The sequence below is a fragment of the Protopterus annectens genome, chromosome 3.part1, assembly GCF_019279795.1.
Source record: "Protopterus annectens isolate FY-2018-M chromosome 3.part1, PAN1.0, whole genome shotgun sequence".
Lineage (NCBI taxonomy): Eukaryota > Metazoa > Chordata > Ceratodontiformes > Protopteridae > Protopterus > Protopterus annectens.
Window position 1 is genome coordinate 502,296,318 of NC_056732.1, and position 17,728 is coordinate 502,314,045.

The 17,728-nt window shown below is 44.7% G+C and overlaps 1 protein-coding gene across 1 annotated transcript in view; it reads left to right on the forward strand.

Annotated features, from left to right (window-relative positions):
* Window positions 1-17,728, forward strand: part of PHF20L1 (PHD finger protein 20 like 1) — a 2,880,694-nt gene that overhangs the window by 2,468,760 nt on the left and 394,206 nt on the right. The window contains exon 21 of the mRNA XM_044066227.1: window positions 17,354-17,535. Within this exon, the coding sequence (XP_043922162.1) occupies window positions 17,354-17,535 (182 nt within the window). The remainder of the gene's footprint in view (window positions 1-17,353; window positions 17,536-17,728) is intronic.

Here is a 17,728-nt window from a genome sequence, read left to right on the forward strand (position 1 = left end):
AAAAAAAATGCTTTGGAGATGAAAGCTAGTCCTCCCAAATATCTTCTATTTTGTGTTTTTCTCGAGCTTTCCTGCATTATTTCACCTAGCATTGTACAGGCAAAGACGCAAAAGAAACTGAACTATGAGACCGCTACAGCCACGGATTCTCCAGACAGCATAGTTTCACTCGGTTACTTGTATGTTTGGCCACACACTTTCTGTTACTTGCCCTTGATTGTTCTTTAAAAGTTATGTTACTCTAACTCCAAATTCAGTTCTAGCTTCATTGTAAAATCTGGTATGCATACAATCCTGGGAGGTAGTTAAACAGATACAAAAGACTTTGCATCCAAGTCTCTATGAATTACTACAATTCACTAGCTATATTCATACCCTAGATTACCTCGTAATTCTAAACTCTCTCAGTGCAAGTTTCCTTTTTGCTACTTTGTCACTATTTATGTTTGTTAAACATTTGATAAGAATCCATTTATACCACCACATATGATATAAACCCTCTAGTTATTTATCTAAAGTGCTCTTCTTCCTTAAATTAGCCCCCACCATCTTGCTCATTGCTAAGCATACATTGCTCCTTGCTAAGCATACATTTTCAGTGACAGAAGTAATTTCTAGAGAAAGTTTATCTGGCTTTCTGTATGGAGAAGTTCTGACAGAAAAACACCTACAAATTCTAGTTTTCTCCTCTAATTATTGAGTTTTAGTTCAAAATTTAGAACACCTTCTAACCAAAATAATTTCCTTTCTGTGGAGCACCTATTTTAAAATGTTATATACGTTGGTGGTCAGTCCTTGGGCTTCAGTGCTTTACCTGTTAAAACATCAAATTTTACTTGTTGTACAGTGCTTGACTTACAGCATATCCTTTCTAAAATGTAAAAACAATCTTGTAGATAGGGGTGGGTTTAAACTGACAAGATAGTTAACTGTCCTTTTTTTCATTGTTCAGGTAGATTTGATACTTCATTCATAGAAAACCACATTAACAAGTGAATATCAGAAAGGGGCTTGTCTCCAGAATGGATAAGAATTCTGATTTCTAGCAGACTTACCTACTGGTTTAGACTCTTGCCATACAGAATATCTGGCATCTTACATTTCCTGATATCAAATTCTAATCAGACTTTTGCTTTGGACTCCTGTGAATTTATTTATATTCTTAGATGCACCTGCAACATAAAGCTTTCTGCTCGGTTTGCTATATATATTTCGCTGTGCAATTGCACGGCTATGAAGTATTCGAACAACATATGTTCGAATACTTCATAGTTTGGCAGGTGATGCGAGAGAACGTTATTATTGCGAATGGACTGTGCATTTGCAATTATAACGTTCGCTCATGTAAGGGGATCGCAGAACAGTGCGGTTAGGGAAATACATTCCTTTCCTCACTGTAGTGCGATCTCGGAGTTGGAATATTAAGTTGGGGGGGTGTGAGGGGTTCGCCCCCCACAGGGGGGTGCAGGGAGGCTTGCCCCCCTGCATAAATGTGAGTTTAGGCTAGTTCAGTAGGGAGTTAAGGGAAGGGTTGGAGTGCTGTTAAATGTTGGAAATGTCGCGAGCGAAATTTTCGACACTTAACAGCTGTATTTCGACATTGGGTACGTACGGAATTGTGTACTTTTGGTGAAACAATTTGCTGATAAGTACACATTTCCAGTTAATTTTCGACATATTGATAGTAAACCTTTATGCTCTCTTCTTATCAGAGCCTTAGGATCCTTGCTGCAACCTTCTGAGTTGCTGGAACACTGTAGCTTGTCTTTGCTAGTCTTTGACTGCAGCACTTTCTGGTATATTTTAGACTTTTAGCATCATCTGTGTGCAGCTGTTCAGATTAGGAACTTTTTATCCCATGCCATTGGTCCTGTACTTTTGTCAGCATCTCAAATCATGTTTGTCTCATGACAGTGCAGCTATTCCCACCAATTCAGTTTGACAATTCAGCGGCACTGTTGTGAATATCAGGAGGAACTTTTAGTTCCAGCAGGGTATGAGTCACCAAGCCATTGTTTCAAAGGCTGCAAGCCTAATTACTTCCTGCTTCAAACCTTCAGTAATTACATCCATATTTTCAGATGTATATCCTTTATTGAAATACAGATGTTAAGTTGTCTATCTCGCTTTCATTCGTGCTGGTTGGGTTCGGAGCCAATCCTCGGCTCCGACTCGGCCATCTTCAAAAGCTCAAGAGCTGCTTACTGGTTCGAGGCCCTCCTATATCCCATGATGCCTGGCGCTAGATACCCAGATCTCGTTTGCCGCTTCTGCAGCGAGGTTGCTTTTGCTGGCTCAGGTCATATTTTTCTATTTTATTGTTAGCTTTTATAAAAATTTTGTATTATAGTAGTTATAGTTATAGTAGTTCTACTGCTCTAGTTAGCTATTTGTAATTTAGTCCCTTTCCCTCGGAAACTCGTTTTTTGTTAGAGAGTTTTCCCCTCCCCCCCTCCCCCTTTTTGTTTCTTCAAGGTAGCCGTTTTTAGTTAGAGGCTAATCCTTTTTATTCAATATAGTAGTTTTATTAGAAATTGTTATATATCAACAGGTTTAGTTACTATTTCTTAGATATATAGTGTGTGTGTGCTGTTAGGGTGTGGTAACTTGTGTTGAGTGTGTGTGTTTTTTACTAGTTACCTACTTCCCTTCTGTTGCTTTTTCTCTGTGATTGATATTTCCTTTTTACAGGAATGTCTAAAGATACAAAAGTATCTGGATTCAAGAAGTGTGACTCATGCTGTCAGAAGATGTCACTGACAGATGGTCACACTTCTTGTGACTACTGTTTGTGCGCCCTACACCTGCAGGACTCTTGTTCGGTGTGCCACGCCTTTAGTCCAAGAGTCTTGCAGGAGCGTAGGAATAAGCTAATCCTTGGGGGTTTGCTCAAACCTGAAGGGTAACCAGCTAAGGCCCAGCCAGTGAAACCCTCTAAGCCAACGAAGCCGTCGGCTCCCTGTTCGGAGCCGTCATTGGGCGTGGCGTCTGCTTCAACTTCGGTTCCGGCTGCAACCGAAGTACCTGTATCCCAGTCCGCCCTGACTCTGGTGTCAGAACCGTCAGGGAGCCGAAAACGCTCTAGATCTCCATCCCTAGAGTCGATACACTCTGCTCCGGGGTTGCCTCTGTTACAGTCGGATGAAGTCACTGATCCCACTCTTCTCGGTCTTCTAGACTATCTGACCACGATTTGGAGAGAGTAGTGAGCAGGCTTCTAAAATCGCAGGCCCTGGATAAAATGTTATCCAGCCCCCCTCATCAGGGTTCGGCTCTGCCTGTCTCTGCAGTAGTTCCTCCTTCGACTCACCCATTGAGTTCGGAGCCGGAGCTTGTTGGGGCTCGGATCGTGGAACCGTTGGAGCCGATACCTACCCTTTTGGTTCCGTCATCGGCTCCGATCGCCTCCATGGTGCCATCCTTGGAGGGATCTGGGTGCCAGGACTCCCTCGGCTCCGAGGGGGCGAGTGGCATCGGACCCTTGTCCGTCCCCGTTCTCCCTCTCGGAGCTTCGGCGCAGGTGAGTTCAGCTCCTACATTGGCTTCGGAGCCGTCTCTCTCTGTGCCGGGAAGGATTCCGGTCTCTTTGGAGCTGGAGCCTTCTCCGCTATCGGGAAGGGGCGCCTTCGAGGTCATGAGGAGTGTGCTGGCCTCTGAGTCAGCCCCACGATCAGCCTCATCGGCTCCTTCCCCCATGGTGCCTGCGGCTGCCTCTGCCCCTCCTCCAGACCCCAAGCTTGGGGAACAAGCGCTCCAGGGCACCCTATTGGGTGTATCTTCCTCTTCTGATGCCTCCCCTGATCATTCAGAGGAGCCCCCTCGAAAGAAAATGCAAGAGGAAGCATGTTGACTCCCCTGAGTCTGTCACTTCAGATACCGACTTAGAGGATTCGGAATGGTCCCCGAGATCCCCCTCTGAGGACGTCTATTTCTCAGACATCCTTAAGACACTTAGGCAGAGGGGGAACTGGACTACCCTTAACCTTTCCGAGGATGAGTCGGTATTCCTGGACGCGTTTGGTTCCCGACCCTCCACCTCCTGGGTGTCTCCGCCTTTCGATCCACTGATGTCGGTGTTGGCTCGGAAGGCGTAGTTAGCCCCAGACACAGTGGAACCAACCCCATGAAGACCCACAAAATGTATTACTGCGCCACAGGACAAGCAATTTCTGATGAAGGGTGTTCACGTTGATGCCATGGTGGTAGCAGCGGCCACAAAAAAGGAGTTGGCTGAAACTTCGTCTGTCCATCCCCCTAATAAAGAATCTAGGACGATGGACAGATATGGGAAGCGGATGTTTTCCTCAGCGACCTTCTCCATGAGGTCGCTGAACTACTTGTGCCACTTTACCCGCCTTCAAAGGGATCTCCTTAAAGAGCTAGGAGATATCCTTCAAGATCCATCAGCTGCGGGGGCCCAGGCTAAGGTTGCCTCCCAGCTGGCGACTCTTAATTCGGTAGTAAACTCCTCCATGCGGCTCATCTCTTATGCAGCCGATGGTGCAAGTAGGGCCACAGGCACAGGTGTAGCCTTGAGGAAGCATGCTTGGATGCGGTTATGTAACTTTGCGGAACCCTTCAGGGCGTCTTTCACCAACACCCCCTTTGATGGTTCTGCTCGGTTTGGACCACAGGTGAAGGATACCCTTACCAGGTGTGAGCAGGAAGGCAAGAATCTCTCTGCTGTGGGAGTCAGTTTTTCCACTCCTAGACCGTATCCCAAAGGTCAGAAGAGTGGGAAGATGTGGTTCTGGAAACCCCAGGGAGCCGTGCCTGACACACGTGGAGAGTTTCCCTCCAGGGGCAGAGGAGGGAACAATAGACGTCGCCCTCAGGGCAGAGGGGGGTCTGCAAAATCAGGGCAACAGAGAATCTTTCTCTGACAAGCCCTTCCAGTATCCCTGAGGTGCTGCCCGGCTGTCCACCTTCGGAGGCAGTTGGGGGAAGATTATCGCTGTACCCAAAAGCCTGGCAAAGTATAACACAAGACAGATGGGTACTGTCTATCATATCAAAACTGCTAAGAAAAAGAGCCATCCAGCCAGTCCCAGCAGACCAGCAAGGATCCGGAATTTACTCAAGGTTTTTTTTGGTACCAAAAAAGACAGGGGACTGGAGACCCATTCTGGATCTCAGCAGACTAAACAGGTCTGTTCAAAGAATGAAGTTCCGGATGGTCACACTACAGTCCATTTTACCCTGTCTGGGTCAGGACAATTGGATGTGCTCCCTAGATCTTCAGGACGCATACTACCATATCAAAATGGACAGACACTCCAGACGATTCCTCCGCTTCCGGCTGGGAGCCAGTCATTATCAGTTCAAAGCTCTGCCCTTTGGTCTCATCACAGCCCCCAGGGTGTTCAAATGTTTGGCAGTAGTTACCGCTCACCTGAGACGGCAAGGATTCCAGGTGTTTCCATATTTAGATGACTGGCTCCTTACTGCTACCACCAGACATCACCTGCTGCGAGCCAGAGACTACACCATCCAAACTTGCTCCAAACTAGGCATCACAATAAATCTCGAAAAGCCTGCATTGTCGCCTTGTCAATCTATTACCTTTATAGGCGCAAACTTAAATACAAAGGACATGTCAGCGAGACTTCCATTAGACAGAGTGCTAGACATTCGCCAACATGTGCAGGTCTTATTAGGATGCAAAAAAATTCAGGCCAGATTCGTCCTAAAAACCTTGGGTCTCATGGCAGCGGCTATCATACTAATTCCCCTTGCTTGTTTTCATATGAGGATTCTTCAGTGGATGCTGTTCACCCAGTGGTCTTTCCAGCAACTTCCAGTGTCTCACAAGATAATGATCACACAGACATGCAAAAACCAACTTGCTTGGTGGATGGTTTCCCCATCAGCACCCCAGGGCAGACCATTTGCTGTTCCTCCTCCAGTGGCTACGGTGACCACGGATGCCTCCCTGATTGGGTGTGTGTGGGGGGGGGGTATTTTCAGGGCAGAACAGTCCAAGGCACCTGGCAGCCTCACGAGTACCATCTGCATATCAATGTCTTGGAGATGAGGGCCGTGCTTTTGGCATTGCAAGCTCTTCACAACTCTCTTCCCACCGGGACCATTGCAATTCAAACAGACAATATGTCGGCAGTGTGGTACATCAACAAGCAGGGTGGAACCAGGTCCTACCCCCTATGTCGAGAAGCACTCAGACTCTGGCAGTGGGCGATCTCTTCCCAATGGTTTCTGATAGCAGCGCACATCCCTGTGAAGTCCAAAGTTATAGCGGACAGGCTGAGCAGAGCAATTCTCATGCCTCACGAGTGGTCTCTCAATCAGACAGTGGCGGACCAAATCTTACGCAAATGGGGTCAGCCTTGCTGCAACCTTTTTGCCACCCCCTTCAACAGCAAGTGCAACAATTTCTTCTCTCTCCTCCCTCTTCCCGGACACTCCCCCAGAGATACTCTAGTTCACAATTGGCCTCAGGGACTTCTTTATGCATTCCCTCCGTTTCCCCTGATTCCCAAACTAATACAGAAAGCTACCACATTGGGATGCAAGATGATCCTCATTGCCCCTTACTGGCCTCGACAAATTTGGTTCCCGTTCCTGCATTATCACCTTCTGAAGCACCCCTGGACCCAGTTCCAGAGGGCGGGCTGCACCAATCCCTTCAATCTCTCCAGCTCACTGCTTGGTTGCTCCACTTCCGACTTTAGCCAGGGTTCCGAACATCTCCCACTCGGTGTGTGAAATCATCTTATCATCGCATAAGTCTACCACTAGAAAGACTTATGCTAGTAAGTGGAAATGTTTCTATTTCTGGGCAGAGGCTAGGAATATAGATCCCTTTTCAGCCCCTGTGCACCATATTGTGGATTTTTTTAGCGGAACTTTTTCATGCTGGATCTTCTTCTGCCACGATTAGAGTTCAGTTAGCTGCAATTTCAAACTTTCATAAGGTCTGTCAGATACTAGTATTATGTCCCACAAGCTTTGTAAAGCTTTTCTCAAAGGGACTACTTTACTCAGGCCCCCAGTGAGAGATCCCCCGCCTCCGTGGGATCTAAATTTGATTTTAGCTTCCCTGATACTGCCCCCCTTTGAACCTGCAGCTTCTTGTTCTTTGAAGTTTCTTTCTTGGAAAACCCTCCTGGTTGCAATTACTTCAGCCAGAAGAGTTTCTGAACTTCAGGCTCTTTGTGTTCACCCTCCTTATCTAGTTTTCCACAATGACAGAGTTTCTCTCAGGACTAATCCTGCCTTCTTTCCAAAGGTTTCTTCTGACAATAATTTGAATCAGTCTATTGATCTGCCTGTGTTTTTTCCAAATTATTCCAACAAGGTGGAATACAAATTGCATCAGTTGGATGTTCATAGACAATTACGTTTTTGCTTGCATAGAACTAAGCAAATCAGAAAATCAGACCAGCTGTTCCTGTCCTATGCTGAGGGTAAACAAGGTCTACCTGTGTCAAAAATAACCTTATCTAGGTGGTTGACATCTATTATTACATTTATATATTAGCTAAGGAATAAAGAGCTTCCTGCTAAACCAAAAGGTCACTCCACTAGAGCTCTAGCTACTTCAGTGGCTTTTCAGGCAAGATTGCCAATGGAAACTATTTGTGCGGCAGCTACATGGACCAATCCTCATACCTTTATTTCACATTATAAGCTGGACGTGGCCTCCAGGAGCAGAGCTGATTTTGGTTCCACTGTTCTGAAGAGTCTGTTCTGATGAGCCACCCAGGATTGAGGTGCTAGGGATGCTGTCCCAACCAGCAAGAATGAAGGCGAGATAGACAAGTTAACATTAAGAAGTTATGTACCTACCATAACTTTCCATGTTAGTTGTCTTCTTCTCGCCTTCTTTCTTGCGTCCCACCCTCCATCCCCCTATCCTAGTAGACCGAGAAGAGTTCCTTATGTTTTTCTTACTGGCTGAGTCTTCTCTGGCTATTCCTTCTGACTAGTAGTCTCTCCAGTAGGATTTATGCATTCTAGGACAGGATTCCTGTATCATTATTATTATTATTATTATTATGTCTGCAGTTAGACTTACCAAACGAGATCTGGGTATCTAGCGCCAGGCATCATGGGATATAGGGGGGCCTCGAGCCAGTAAGCAGCTCTCAAGTTTTTGAAGATGGCCAAGTCGGAGCCGAGGATTGGCTCCGAACCCAACCAGCAAGAAAGAAGGCGAGAAGACAACTAACATGGAATGTTATGGTAGGTACATAACTTCTTATTCTCCAGTCTCCACCATGTTGGATCCTTCCCACATTTCTATGAACAGGAGAAGAGTGGAATTTTCTCAGTGTCCTTGCCAGATTTCCGTCTTGCTGGTATGAATGCTTCCTTAGATGTTCCCTGAATATAGGCAGTGCTTAGAGGAATTAGCCCAGCTGACAAAAGTAAAATAATAAGTTAATATGCGTCTTGCAAGTCTGGAAGAATAAACACTTTGGTGTATGGCTGAACCATACTCTTTCTTTACAGCATCTTGTAGAAACTGATATGGGGAACTTTCTAAAGCAATTCCAAGTCTTCCACAATTTAAATAACCTGTTACTTTGTGATCTAAGATTGCTATAGGCCTCGTTTCTTTTCTAGAATGAGAGTATTCACTCCCACTGGAAGTTGTGATCTGAACATAATACCAACATCCTGCAAAAAGAAGTCAGTAAGGTATGTAGATGTTCATCGTGCATACAGCTGCAGTCATAACAGATGGGCTCTCCTGTCGTCAGGCGGGTCCTCGGTCCGCCGAATTCCAAAGTCTAGGTCCGGCGTCGGTTGTCGTCACTTCTTCCCTGATGTCAGTGCGACAGGGGTATAAAAGAACCAGCCGACGCCATTTTCTTCAGTCTTTCTTGCCGCGCGGTGCCCGAAGCAGAAGCAGTTCGCAAGTGCCGGTCGGCCAGCTCCTGAGATTACGAAAAATTTGGAAAACCGAAGTCTTCTTAAAAGCTAAGTACCCGTTGAAACTTTTCTTGCCTCAGACCGATGTCAGACAAAGTTAATAATTGTATTTCTTGTGGGAAGCAAATACCGCATAAGGATTTCCATTCCCTCTGCATACCTTGTTTAGGCCCAGACCACGACGTCTCGGTCTGTCACTGTTGTGCTACATTCAACAAACGCACTATTAAGCGTCGGGCGGAGTTCGCCCAGCATTTTTTTGGGAAAGCATTTAACTATACCATGTTGTCGGATACTCCGACACCGGTTTTGTCTAAAAAACGCAAAGACAAGGACCGACACTCGAGGTCCGCGGCCTCTACCGACACCACGCCAAAGCCGACTGCACGTGGTCCGGTTCTCAGTGAGGCGCCTACGCAGCCCCTGACTACCGACGACACATCTTTGGCGGTGTCTCCTGTACCCGAGGTCGCAGGCTCCTCGGCCCACACCCCGACTACAGATACTGAAGCCACTCTTGGTGTTGAAACACAGAATGTGGACAGGTCCACCTCCACTCAAGGTGTCTTCAGACCTTCCTCTTCTTTCTCCATCAAGGCTTTCACCAAGTCTAAAGCAACCATGCACCCTAAGAGACCAGTTACACAGGGCCCATCTCCAGGCCCCATGCCTAAGAGACAGATGCTTAAAATGGCTGAGGATTTAATTACTCTAATCAGAGGTTCTCAGCCACCTCCGGACAAAAGGCCCAGAGTGGAGGAAGATTCCCCCTCCTCTGATCAGGGATCCATTATTTCAGACCACTCTGATGATCAGGAACAGGCTTACTCCCCTTTTGAAGACTCTGATGTGGAGGAGTCTATTCCTTCTGTATCCCCCCCTGAGGATTTCTCATTTGGGGAAACTTTGCATACCTTAAGGGAGCACTTCCACTGGGAAGGCCAGGATTATTCAGATTCCAAGAAAAGGCTCAGGGAATTTCTTTTGTTACCCCAGCACAGGCCTCTGGCTATACCTCCTGTCTTGGACATCCTAGATGATGTTTACTCGGAGGCCTGCCTTAACCCGGACTCTCTACCTCCAGCTCCAGTTAAGCCTGACAGGTACTACAGGGTTCCTGACTCACACGAATTTCTTTACAAAAGCCATGTTGCTGACCTAGAAACCATCTCACAGGGACCCAAGGGAGTTAAGGCTTCCATTGCCAAAAATCCATTGCCTTCCGAGAGAGATTCCAGATCCTTAGAAAGATGGGGAAAAAAGGTATATACCTCGGCTACCTTAACCATGAGGGCCTTAAACTGTCAGTTTCATATGCTAAAATACCAACAGTTTCTGTTATCTCAATTGAAAAGTAAGATGTCACAACCTGAACAACCAGACTTGAAGGAGTTGCAGGATTTGATGCATAGTGCAGAACAAGTGGGTAAACATACCTTACAATGTGGTTTTGATGCTCTAGAGGCCTCATGTAGAGCTGCTGTTACAGGCTCAGTCATACGCAGGCATGCTTGGCTCAAGGAACAAACCTTGCCTGATCATGTCAAAGCTAAATTACTAGACGCCCCCCTTCAAAAGGATGTACTATTTGGGGCAAATGCTGAGGAAGTATTATGAAAAATGGAGGAAAAAGCTAAATCAATGCAAACTGTGAAAGAATTTCTGCAGGTTCAACCACCACGTTTTAGTAGATATTGGCCTTTCAAAAACTGGGCCTTTCCTGCCACGGACAGACCCCAAAGAAGCAGATACAGGCACCCGAGGGGCAGAGGACAACCACAAGGATCGTACAGAGGCAGACAATGGCAAGCTCCTACACAAAGAGGTGGTGAGGACAACTCACAATCTTTCAGAAAGCAAACCCAATGACTTTCCCCTTTGCAGGCCAACCAGGTCTCAAATGGCAGCCCCCTTAGGAGGAAAGCTGGCACTATTCTCAAAAATTTGGTATGTTGTCACAAAGGACAAATGGATCCTGGACATTATAAACAGAGGCTACAAATTCCACTTTCATACCCTTCCAAAAATGAGAGGCATGCCAAAACTGCCACACAATCAAAGGGCAGAGGCACAAAAGCAAATTTCAGATCTTATAAACATGAAAGCTATTCAAGAGGTGCCTACACACGAACAAGGTCAAGGTTTTTATTCCAGGCTATTTCTGGTGCCAAGGAAGGGAAAAGATTGGAGACCTATTTTGGATCTTTCCATCCTAAACACATTCCTACTCGTACCAAAATTCAAGATGCTCACTCTACAGCAACTTCTTCCCATGCTGGGCAAGGAGTCTTGGCTGGTAACGTTGGACCTCAAGGAGGCATACCTGCATGTCCCAATCAGACAAAATTGCAGAAGATACCTCAGATTTCTTGCAGGTTCAACCCATTATCAATTCTCTGCATTGCCCTTTGGCTTATCTACTGCGCCCAGAGTATTCACGAAATGCCTGGCATCAGTAATTGCCTACTGCAGACTTCAAGGAATACAAATATACCCTTATTTGGACGACTGCCTGATCCAAGCGGACAGCAAGCACATTCTTCTGAAACATCTGGCTTATGTAATAATGTTATTAAACTCTCTGGGATACACAGTCAACAAAGAGAAATCAAGGCTAATACCCTCTCGAAATATAATTTTCCTGGGTGCCAATTTGGACACAATCACCCAGATGGCCTACCTCACGCCAGAGAAGCAGGGGCAACTAATTCAATATTTCAAAACACTGGCAAATTGCACCAGGCTGACTGCAAGGAAAATCCTGCAGGCTCTGGGGTTCGTGGCATCTTGCATCTTGCTAATCCCATGTGTAAAGCTGCATATGAGAAAACTACAATGGTACCTAAAAAACATATGGTCTCAACACAGCCACAGTTTGGAAACAATAATACCACTACTTCCATGTCTGCAAAAGGAATTTCTGTGGTGGGCTCAAGCATGTCAAGCAAACACAGGTCTTCCATTCAGCAAGCCTCAAGCAAATCAAGTCATCACAACAGACGCCTCGGACTACGCCTGGGGGGAGCACATGACAGACCGGTGCATTCAGGGCAAATGGTCCCAAAAAGAAAAGCACCTTCACATCAATCAAAAAGAAATGCTAGCAGTAATAAATGCTATTATAGCTTTCAAGGACCTTCTACAACCAGGTCAACTATTGATAAGAACGGACAACAAGCAGGGAGGAACACATTCCTATCCCCTATGCAGACTGGCCATATCACTTTGGAACATGGCCATGGACTTACAAATGGAACTACAAGCACAGTACTTGCCAGGCAAGGAAAACAATGCTGGCAGACAACCTAAGCAGGAATATGACAGATCCACACAAATTGATGTTGCATCCAAAAGTTTTTACAGAAATAATCCAAGAATGGGGAAGGCCAGACATAGAACTCTTTGCCTCCCACAAAAATCATCAATTGACAAAATTCTGCTCGAGGACCTTCCACCCAAAGGCCTGGAGAGCGGACGCTCTCTCTTTCAGCTGGACATCAATGACAGTTTATGCCTTCCCGCCTCTTCCTCTGCTGCCCAAAGTTCTATTGAAGACCAGAGCAGACAGACCAAAGATGATCCTCATTGCTCCGGACTGGCCAAGGCAACACTGGTACCCACTCCTGAGGAGCCTGACTCATTCCCCTCCATGGACCCTGCCTCTAATGCCTCTTCTTCTGACTCAGCACAGTTTCAAAACTCTTCACAGTCAGCAAAAAACACTCAATCTAGCCGCATTGAAAATTCCTTAGCATCACAGCAGGCCCTACTCTCCAAGGAGGTGCAGGATGTCATTTTGGAGGCCAGAAGGCCATCAACTAGAAAAGCTTACTCTGCAAAATGGAAACGTTTTTGTGTCTGGAATGAGAAAAAGGGCCAGAACCCTGGAAAACTGAATTTACCTCAAATACTACAATATTTGGCTGAACTACTAAGCAGTGGACTTTCGTTCTCCTCCATCAAAATCCATGCCTCAGCCATTTCTGCAGAATACAACACTGATCCTCCTTTATTCTCTCACTCTCTTTTAAGACAGTTCCTCAGAGGGGCTAAGAATTTAAGACCTCCAAGGAAACAACCAATACCTGCTTGGGATCTAAGTTTCATTCTGGAAAAACTGACTTTTTTGAGCCAGCTGCTTCATCAGATTTGCAATATTTGTCCTGGAAAACAGCTTTCCTTCTGGCTATCACTTCAGCTCGTAGAGTTTCAGAACTACAGGCCCTCATGGCTGTCCAGCCTTTTATCATCTTCCATCAGGACAGAGTTTCATTACGAACCAACCCGTCCTTTATGCCTAAAGTGGTATCCAGGGTAGCTTTAAATCAGGCCATACATTTACCTACTTTTTATCCCAATCCTCAAAACAAAGGGGAGAGATTACTTCATTCCTTGGACATCCACAGGCAACTGCGTTATTATTTGGACAGAACAAAGCCTTTCAGAAAATCAGAACAGCTCTTTGTGGCCTATGCGGTAGGAGCTCCAGGAAAGCCAATTTCCAAGCAAACAATCTTAGCCCACTGCATACGCTTTTGCTATTCCTTTCATGGCAAAACTGTTCCTACAGGCATTAGAACTCATTCCACCAGGGCCACAGCCACCTCTGCAGCCTTCCTCAGAGGAGTTCCTACCAAGGATATCTTGGAAGCAGCCACTTGGAGTTCTGTGCATACCTTCTCCAAACACTACAACCTACCATTATACTCCAAATCTAGAGCAGGCTTTGCCACTGCAGTCTTGCAGGGCATTTTGGCTCCTCCTAGTTCCACCTAGTGCCTACCACCCCTTTCTTAGCTTTAGGATTCTACCCATCTGTTATGACTGCAGCTGTATGCACGATGAACATAGTACAGTTTTGTACCTACCATAAATGTAGATGTTCGAGTGCTAATACAGCTGCAGTCCAGGTTTCCCTCCCTCCTTCCCCTCTAGGGGTATTCTTTTATAGTGTATTTGCTTGCAACTACTGTTTTTTGATTATATTGCATTGCATTACTTCATAATTTTATGTATTGCCTTCCTTCTGGGGGCACCTGACATCTGGGGCAAGAAAAACTGAAGAAAATGGCGTCGGCTGGTTCTTTTATACCCCTGTCGCACTGACGTCAGGGAAGAAACGACGACAACCGACGCCGGACCTAGACTTTGGAATTCGGCCGACCGAGGACCCGCCTGACGGCAGGAGAACCCATCTGTTATGACTGCAGCTGTATTAGCACTCGAACATCTACATTTATGGTAGGTACAAAACTGTACTTTTTCTCTCTCTCTCTCTTAAGCTTCATGAAAACTGTATCCTGATTAATCCAAGAGTAGCTATGTTACTTGCTACACTTCCTGTATGTACTAGTGCACTACTGCACCTTGGTGACCCCCCCCCCCGACACCCACACACACACACTGACCCATCAAATGACAGCAAACCCTGCAGTGACTCACTTTGCTCCCAGGATCAAGGCACACTTTTAAACTAAATGGACTATCTTATGCTTTCTCAGCAGTGAGAAGGGCACTTAAAATTTCTCTGGTAGTACTTAGTCTGCTTCAACAAAACATAAGCACTGATGAGCAAAACCTTTGTATTGTCCGAGATAAACTACTGTAACACTTAACTAAAATCTATAATGTGTGCGTTTTAGAGAAAATGGATGGCATTTTCAAAATGGACAGGATCACGCTGCATAACTTCAGTATGTACTGTATTATCCTTCACTTCCTGTTGATTTCAGGAGGGTGATCTTTCTTTGAAGACACTGAATCCCTGTGGCTTAAAGAATTGAAAGCAGCCTGATAAAACTCAAAAATGAATGGATCTATTAGTGAAATAGTACAGTTCACAGACCTGCTGACTTTCCTGAGTGTGGCTGTGAAGTTAATGGATGTAGAGAGGTCACTGGTTGCAATCTTTTGTTGTGTGTATTATTTATATATTGTATTTTTGGTAGGTTGTTTTGGCAGGTTTTTGTAATTAGTAAGTTTTGGTTTCATTTGTTTTGGACATCAGGGATTCAGCAGTTTGGGCCTTGACTTTCTAACAAGAATCCTTGATTTCTGTGTATATTCCCTTCCCATTCAATTATGTACTTCAGTTTATTTTTGTAATGTCTTACTATGCATTTAACATGTGTACTTAAACTTTGTACTGGATATCTGCACTTATTTCACTGTTGTGCTGTTTGATCTGTGTATTGGGTGGCGCAGTGGTGCAGCGGTTTATGTTGTCACCTCACAGCAAGAGGTTCACCGGTTCGATTCTCGGCTGGGGTGCCTTCTGTGTGGAGTTTGCATTTTCTCCCTGTGTTTGCGTGGGTTTCCTCCGGGTACTCCGGTTTCCTCCCACATTCCAAAGACATGCATCTGGAGCATTTCTCCCCAGGCCTCCGCTGAAAACAGGCTCTGTGGAACCTAGTCGGACTTTCCCGGTCAACAAATGATAAATAATAAATAAATAATAAATAAATAATAAATTAATTGTAACTAAATGTAAAATTCAGCAGCTTTGTGCCTATGTTGTAGCTTAAAATGGTCCATTAACCCATTGAATTAAATCTTTTCTGCAGCATTTGATGCTAGAGTGCCCAAGCCTTTGTATACTGCTAGGTTTTAAAACCAAACAACGTCTGTTTCAACCAAGTAAGGTCTTGTAAATCATATGTTAAACTGTGTGGCTGTGTTTGCTGTAGGAAGAAAAGTTGTTGTTGTTTGTCTTTCAGCTTTTCTCGGTTAGGGGTCGCCACAGCAGAACTCCGGTTCACTAATGATTGGCAGTTGGTTTTTATGGTGTCGAGTCGCCAGCCCAACGCCCACGCTTCAACGAAGGCACACCCATTCAATGCATGTCTTTAGAATGCCCACTCGACGTGGGGAGGACATGCAGACTCCACACAGAAGGCACTCCCAACCCAGGCCAAGAATTGAACGGGAGAACTTCTTGCTGTGAAGCAACAACGCTACACTGTAGGAAGAAAAGTAAAAAGCAAAATCTGGTTTGGTTTAAGTGTCGCTGTGGTTCCCTCTGCTGCAAGTTTCAGCCTGATATATGTGCTGGGAATTTGTATTTTTGCAGTTTGGACTGTACTGCTGAAAGGCACTGACATTGTTTGAAGATATGGTCCAGAAATAAACCATAGTATTGCACTGTCCTCCTGTCATAAATCCTCTTCTTTTTTTGTCATATCTTTAACAAATTTTTCAGAAAGACTTTGTCTTCTTACAAAGAAAATAGATTAATGGTAGTTCTAAGAGAACATCTTGGCCAGCGTGTTCCTATTCCCATCCACTTTCCTTTATTTGGAGTATGACAACAGTGTTTGGGCATTCTTTTTCTACATTCTATTTGAATCTGCTGGAAGAGAAGGTAAAAGCAGAAAATAGTGTCTACGTGTCTTTCAGTCATCCTTTGTCAGTGATGTTGAGTGGGTGCCTTGAAGGGGAGAGCCAAATCTCTAAGAGGTAGTAAAAATTATCGCAGATGTGTGACATCTGTAATAGGAATGTTGTGAAGAAGAAATAATGACTTACTGATTGAGGTACTTTTGAAGATCTGTACTTCTGGTTGGTATTTATGGAAGAACAATTTAGCTGCACTCCATCCCATTAACTACTTTTGAAATTAAGGGTTCTATCTTTCCTTTTCTGTTAAAACATTTAGACTACTATCTTCCCTTTTCAGTTACAGTAGTTATTTCCTTTTTATGCAAGCTGGGCTGATGGAGCAGGGATATGGTCACCTGTCATGCTCACAGCCTGGGATCGACTAGCGACTTGGAAGGCTGGCAGGGGGACAAGCATTCATAGACCTTCTCATCTGCAGTGGGGGAGGTCATGAACTTTCTTAGCACCATATTGCTGAGTAGCAGAAGTTGTAGAGCAGAAGCGGAGTAACTCAGCTGCATGCATACACTGAAAGGAAGGAGAGGCATTAATGTTTCATGGCAGAAATGTACATGCACACATGATATCATTGCATGTTGGCCCCTCAGAGGAATTGTAGGTTAATCTGCAAATTGCACTCTTTGTTAGGATACAGTGACGCTTGGTCATAATGCCTCTCTCTCCTCTCCTTTTCCTGAAGATAGGCATTGCTCCACCAGGTGTGTGCTCTGTGTGTGGGTTAATTTTGTCAGTCTAGTGGAGTGGGAGGAGTTAGTAGAAGACATACAAACAACAAGCTGATGGTAACACCAACAGTGAAGGCAAAAAATTATGAAAGAATTGTAAAATACAAGATTTGCAAGCTGTATAATGTTTTTCTTATTCATTTGTAGCTGTGTTCTGTATGGTAGTAACAGCGAGTCATAACCTTTCTTTCCTCTTTAGTCATTATTTCTGGGTTGTTGCTTTAGAACTGTAGAATCTACTGTAGACTCAATGCAACGTAGATTTTCCAGTACTATGCTGCTGTTATGCCTCAAAACATTTTGCACAAATCTAAATTAATAGTTTAATTTGTAAGATCTTTCAGATGTGGAGTTTTTGGATGATTCTTCCACTGAAAGTTTGCTGTTGAGTGGTGATGAATACAATCAAGACTTTGATTCGGCAAATTTGGAAGACTCTCAGGGTGAGGAGAATACCACACATGAAATCGTTCGTTGTGTATGTGATATGGATGAAGAAAATGGTTTCATGATTCAGGTAAATTCATCTACTAATTTTAAATTTTGTTTACTATTTCACTCTGTTTGCTTCTCAGTTGAGTGATGTTGCATGTACTTGTTAATAAAGGGATGTCATGCCTAGGTTTTTCCATGGATGGTTATCGTTGTTTTAATTAGTGAATCTGGCATCCATAAATACACCACATTGACAATTTTTCTTTTTTACTCTT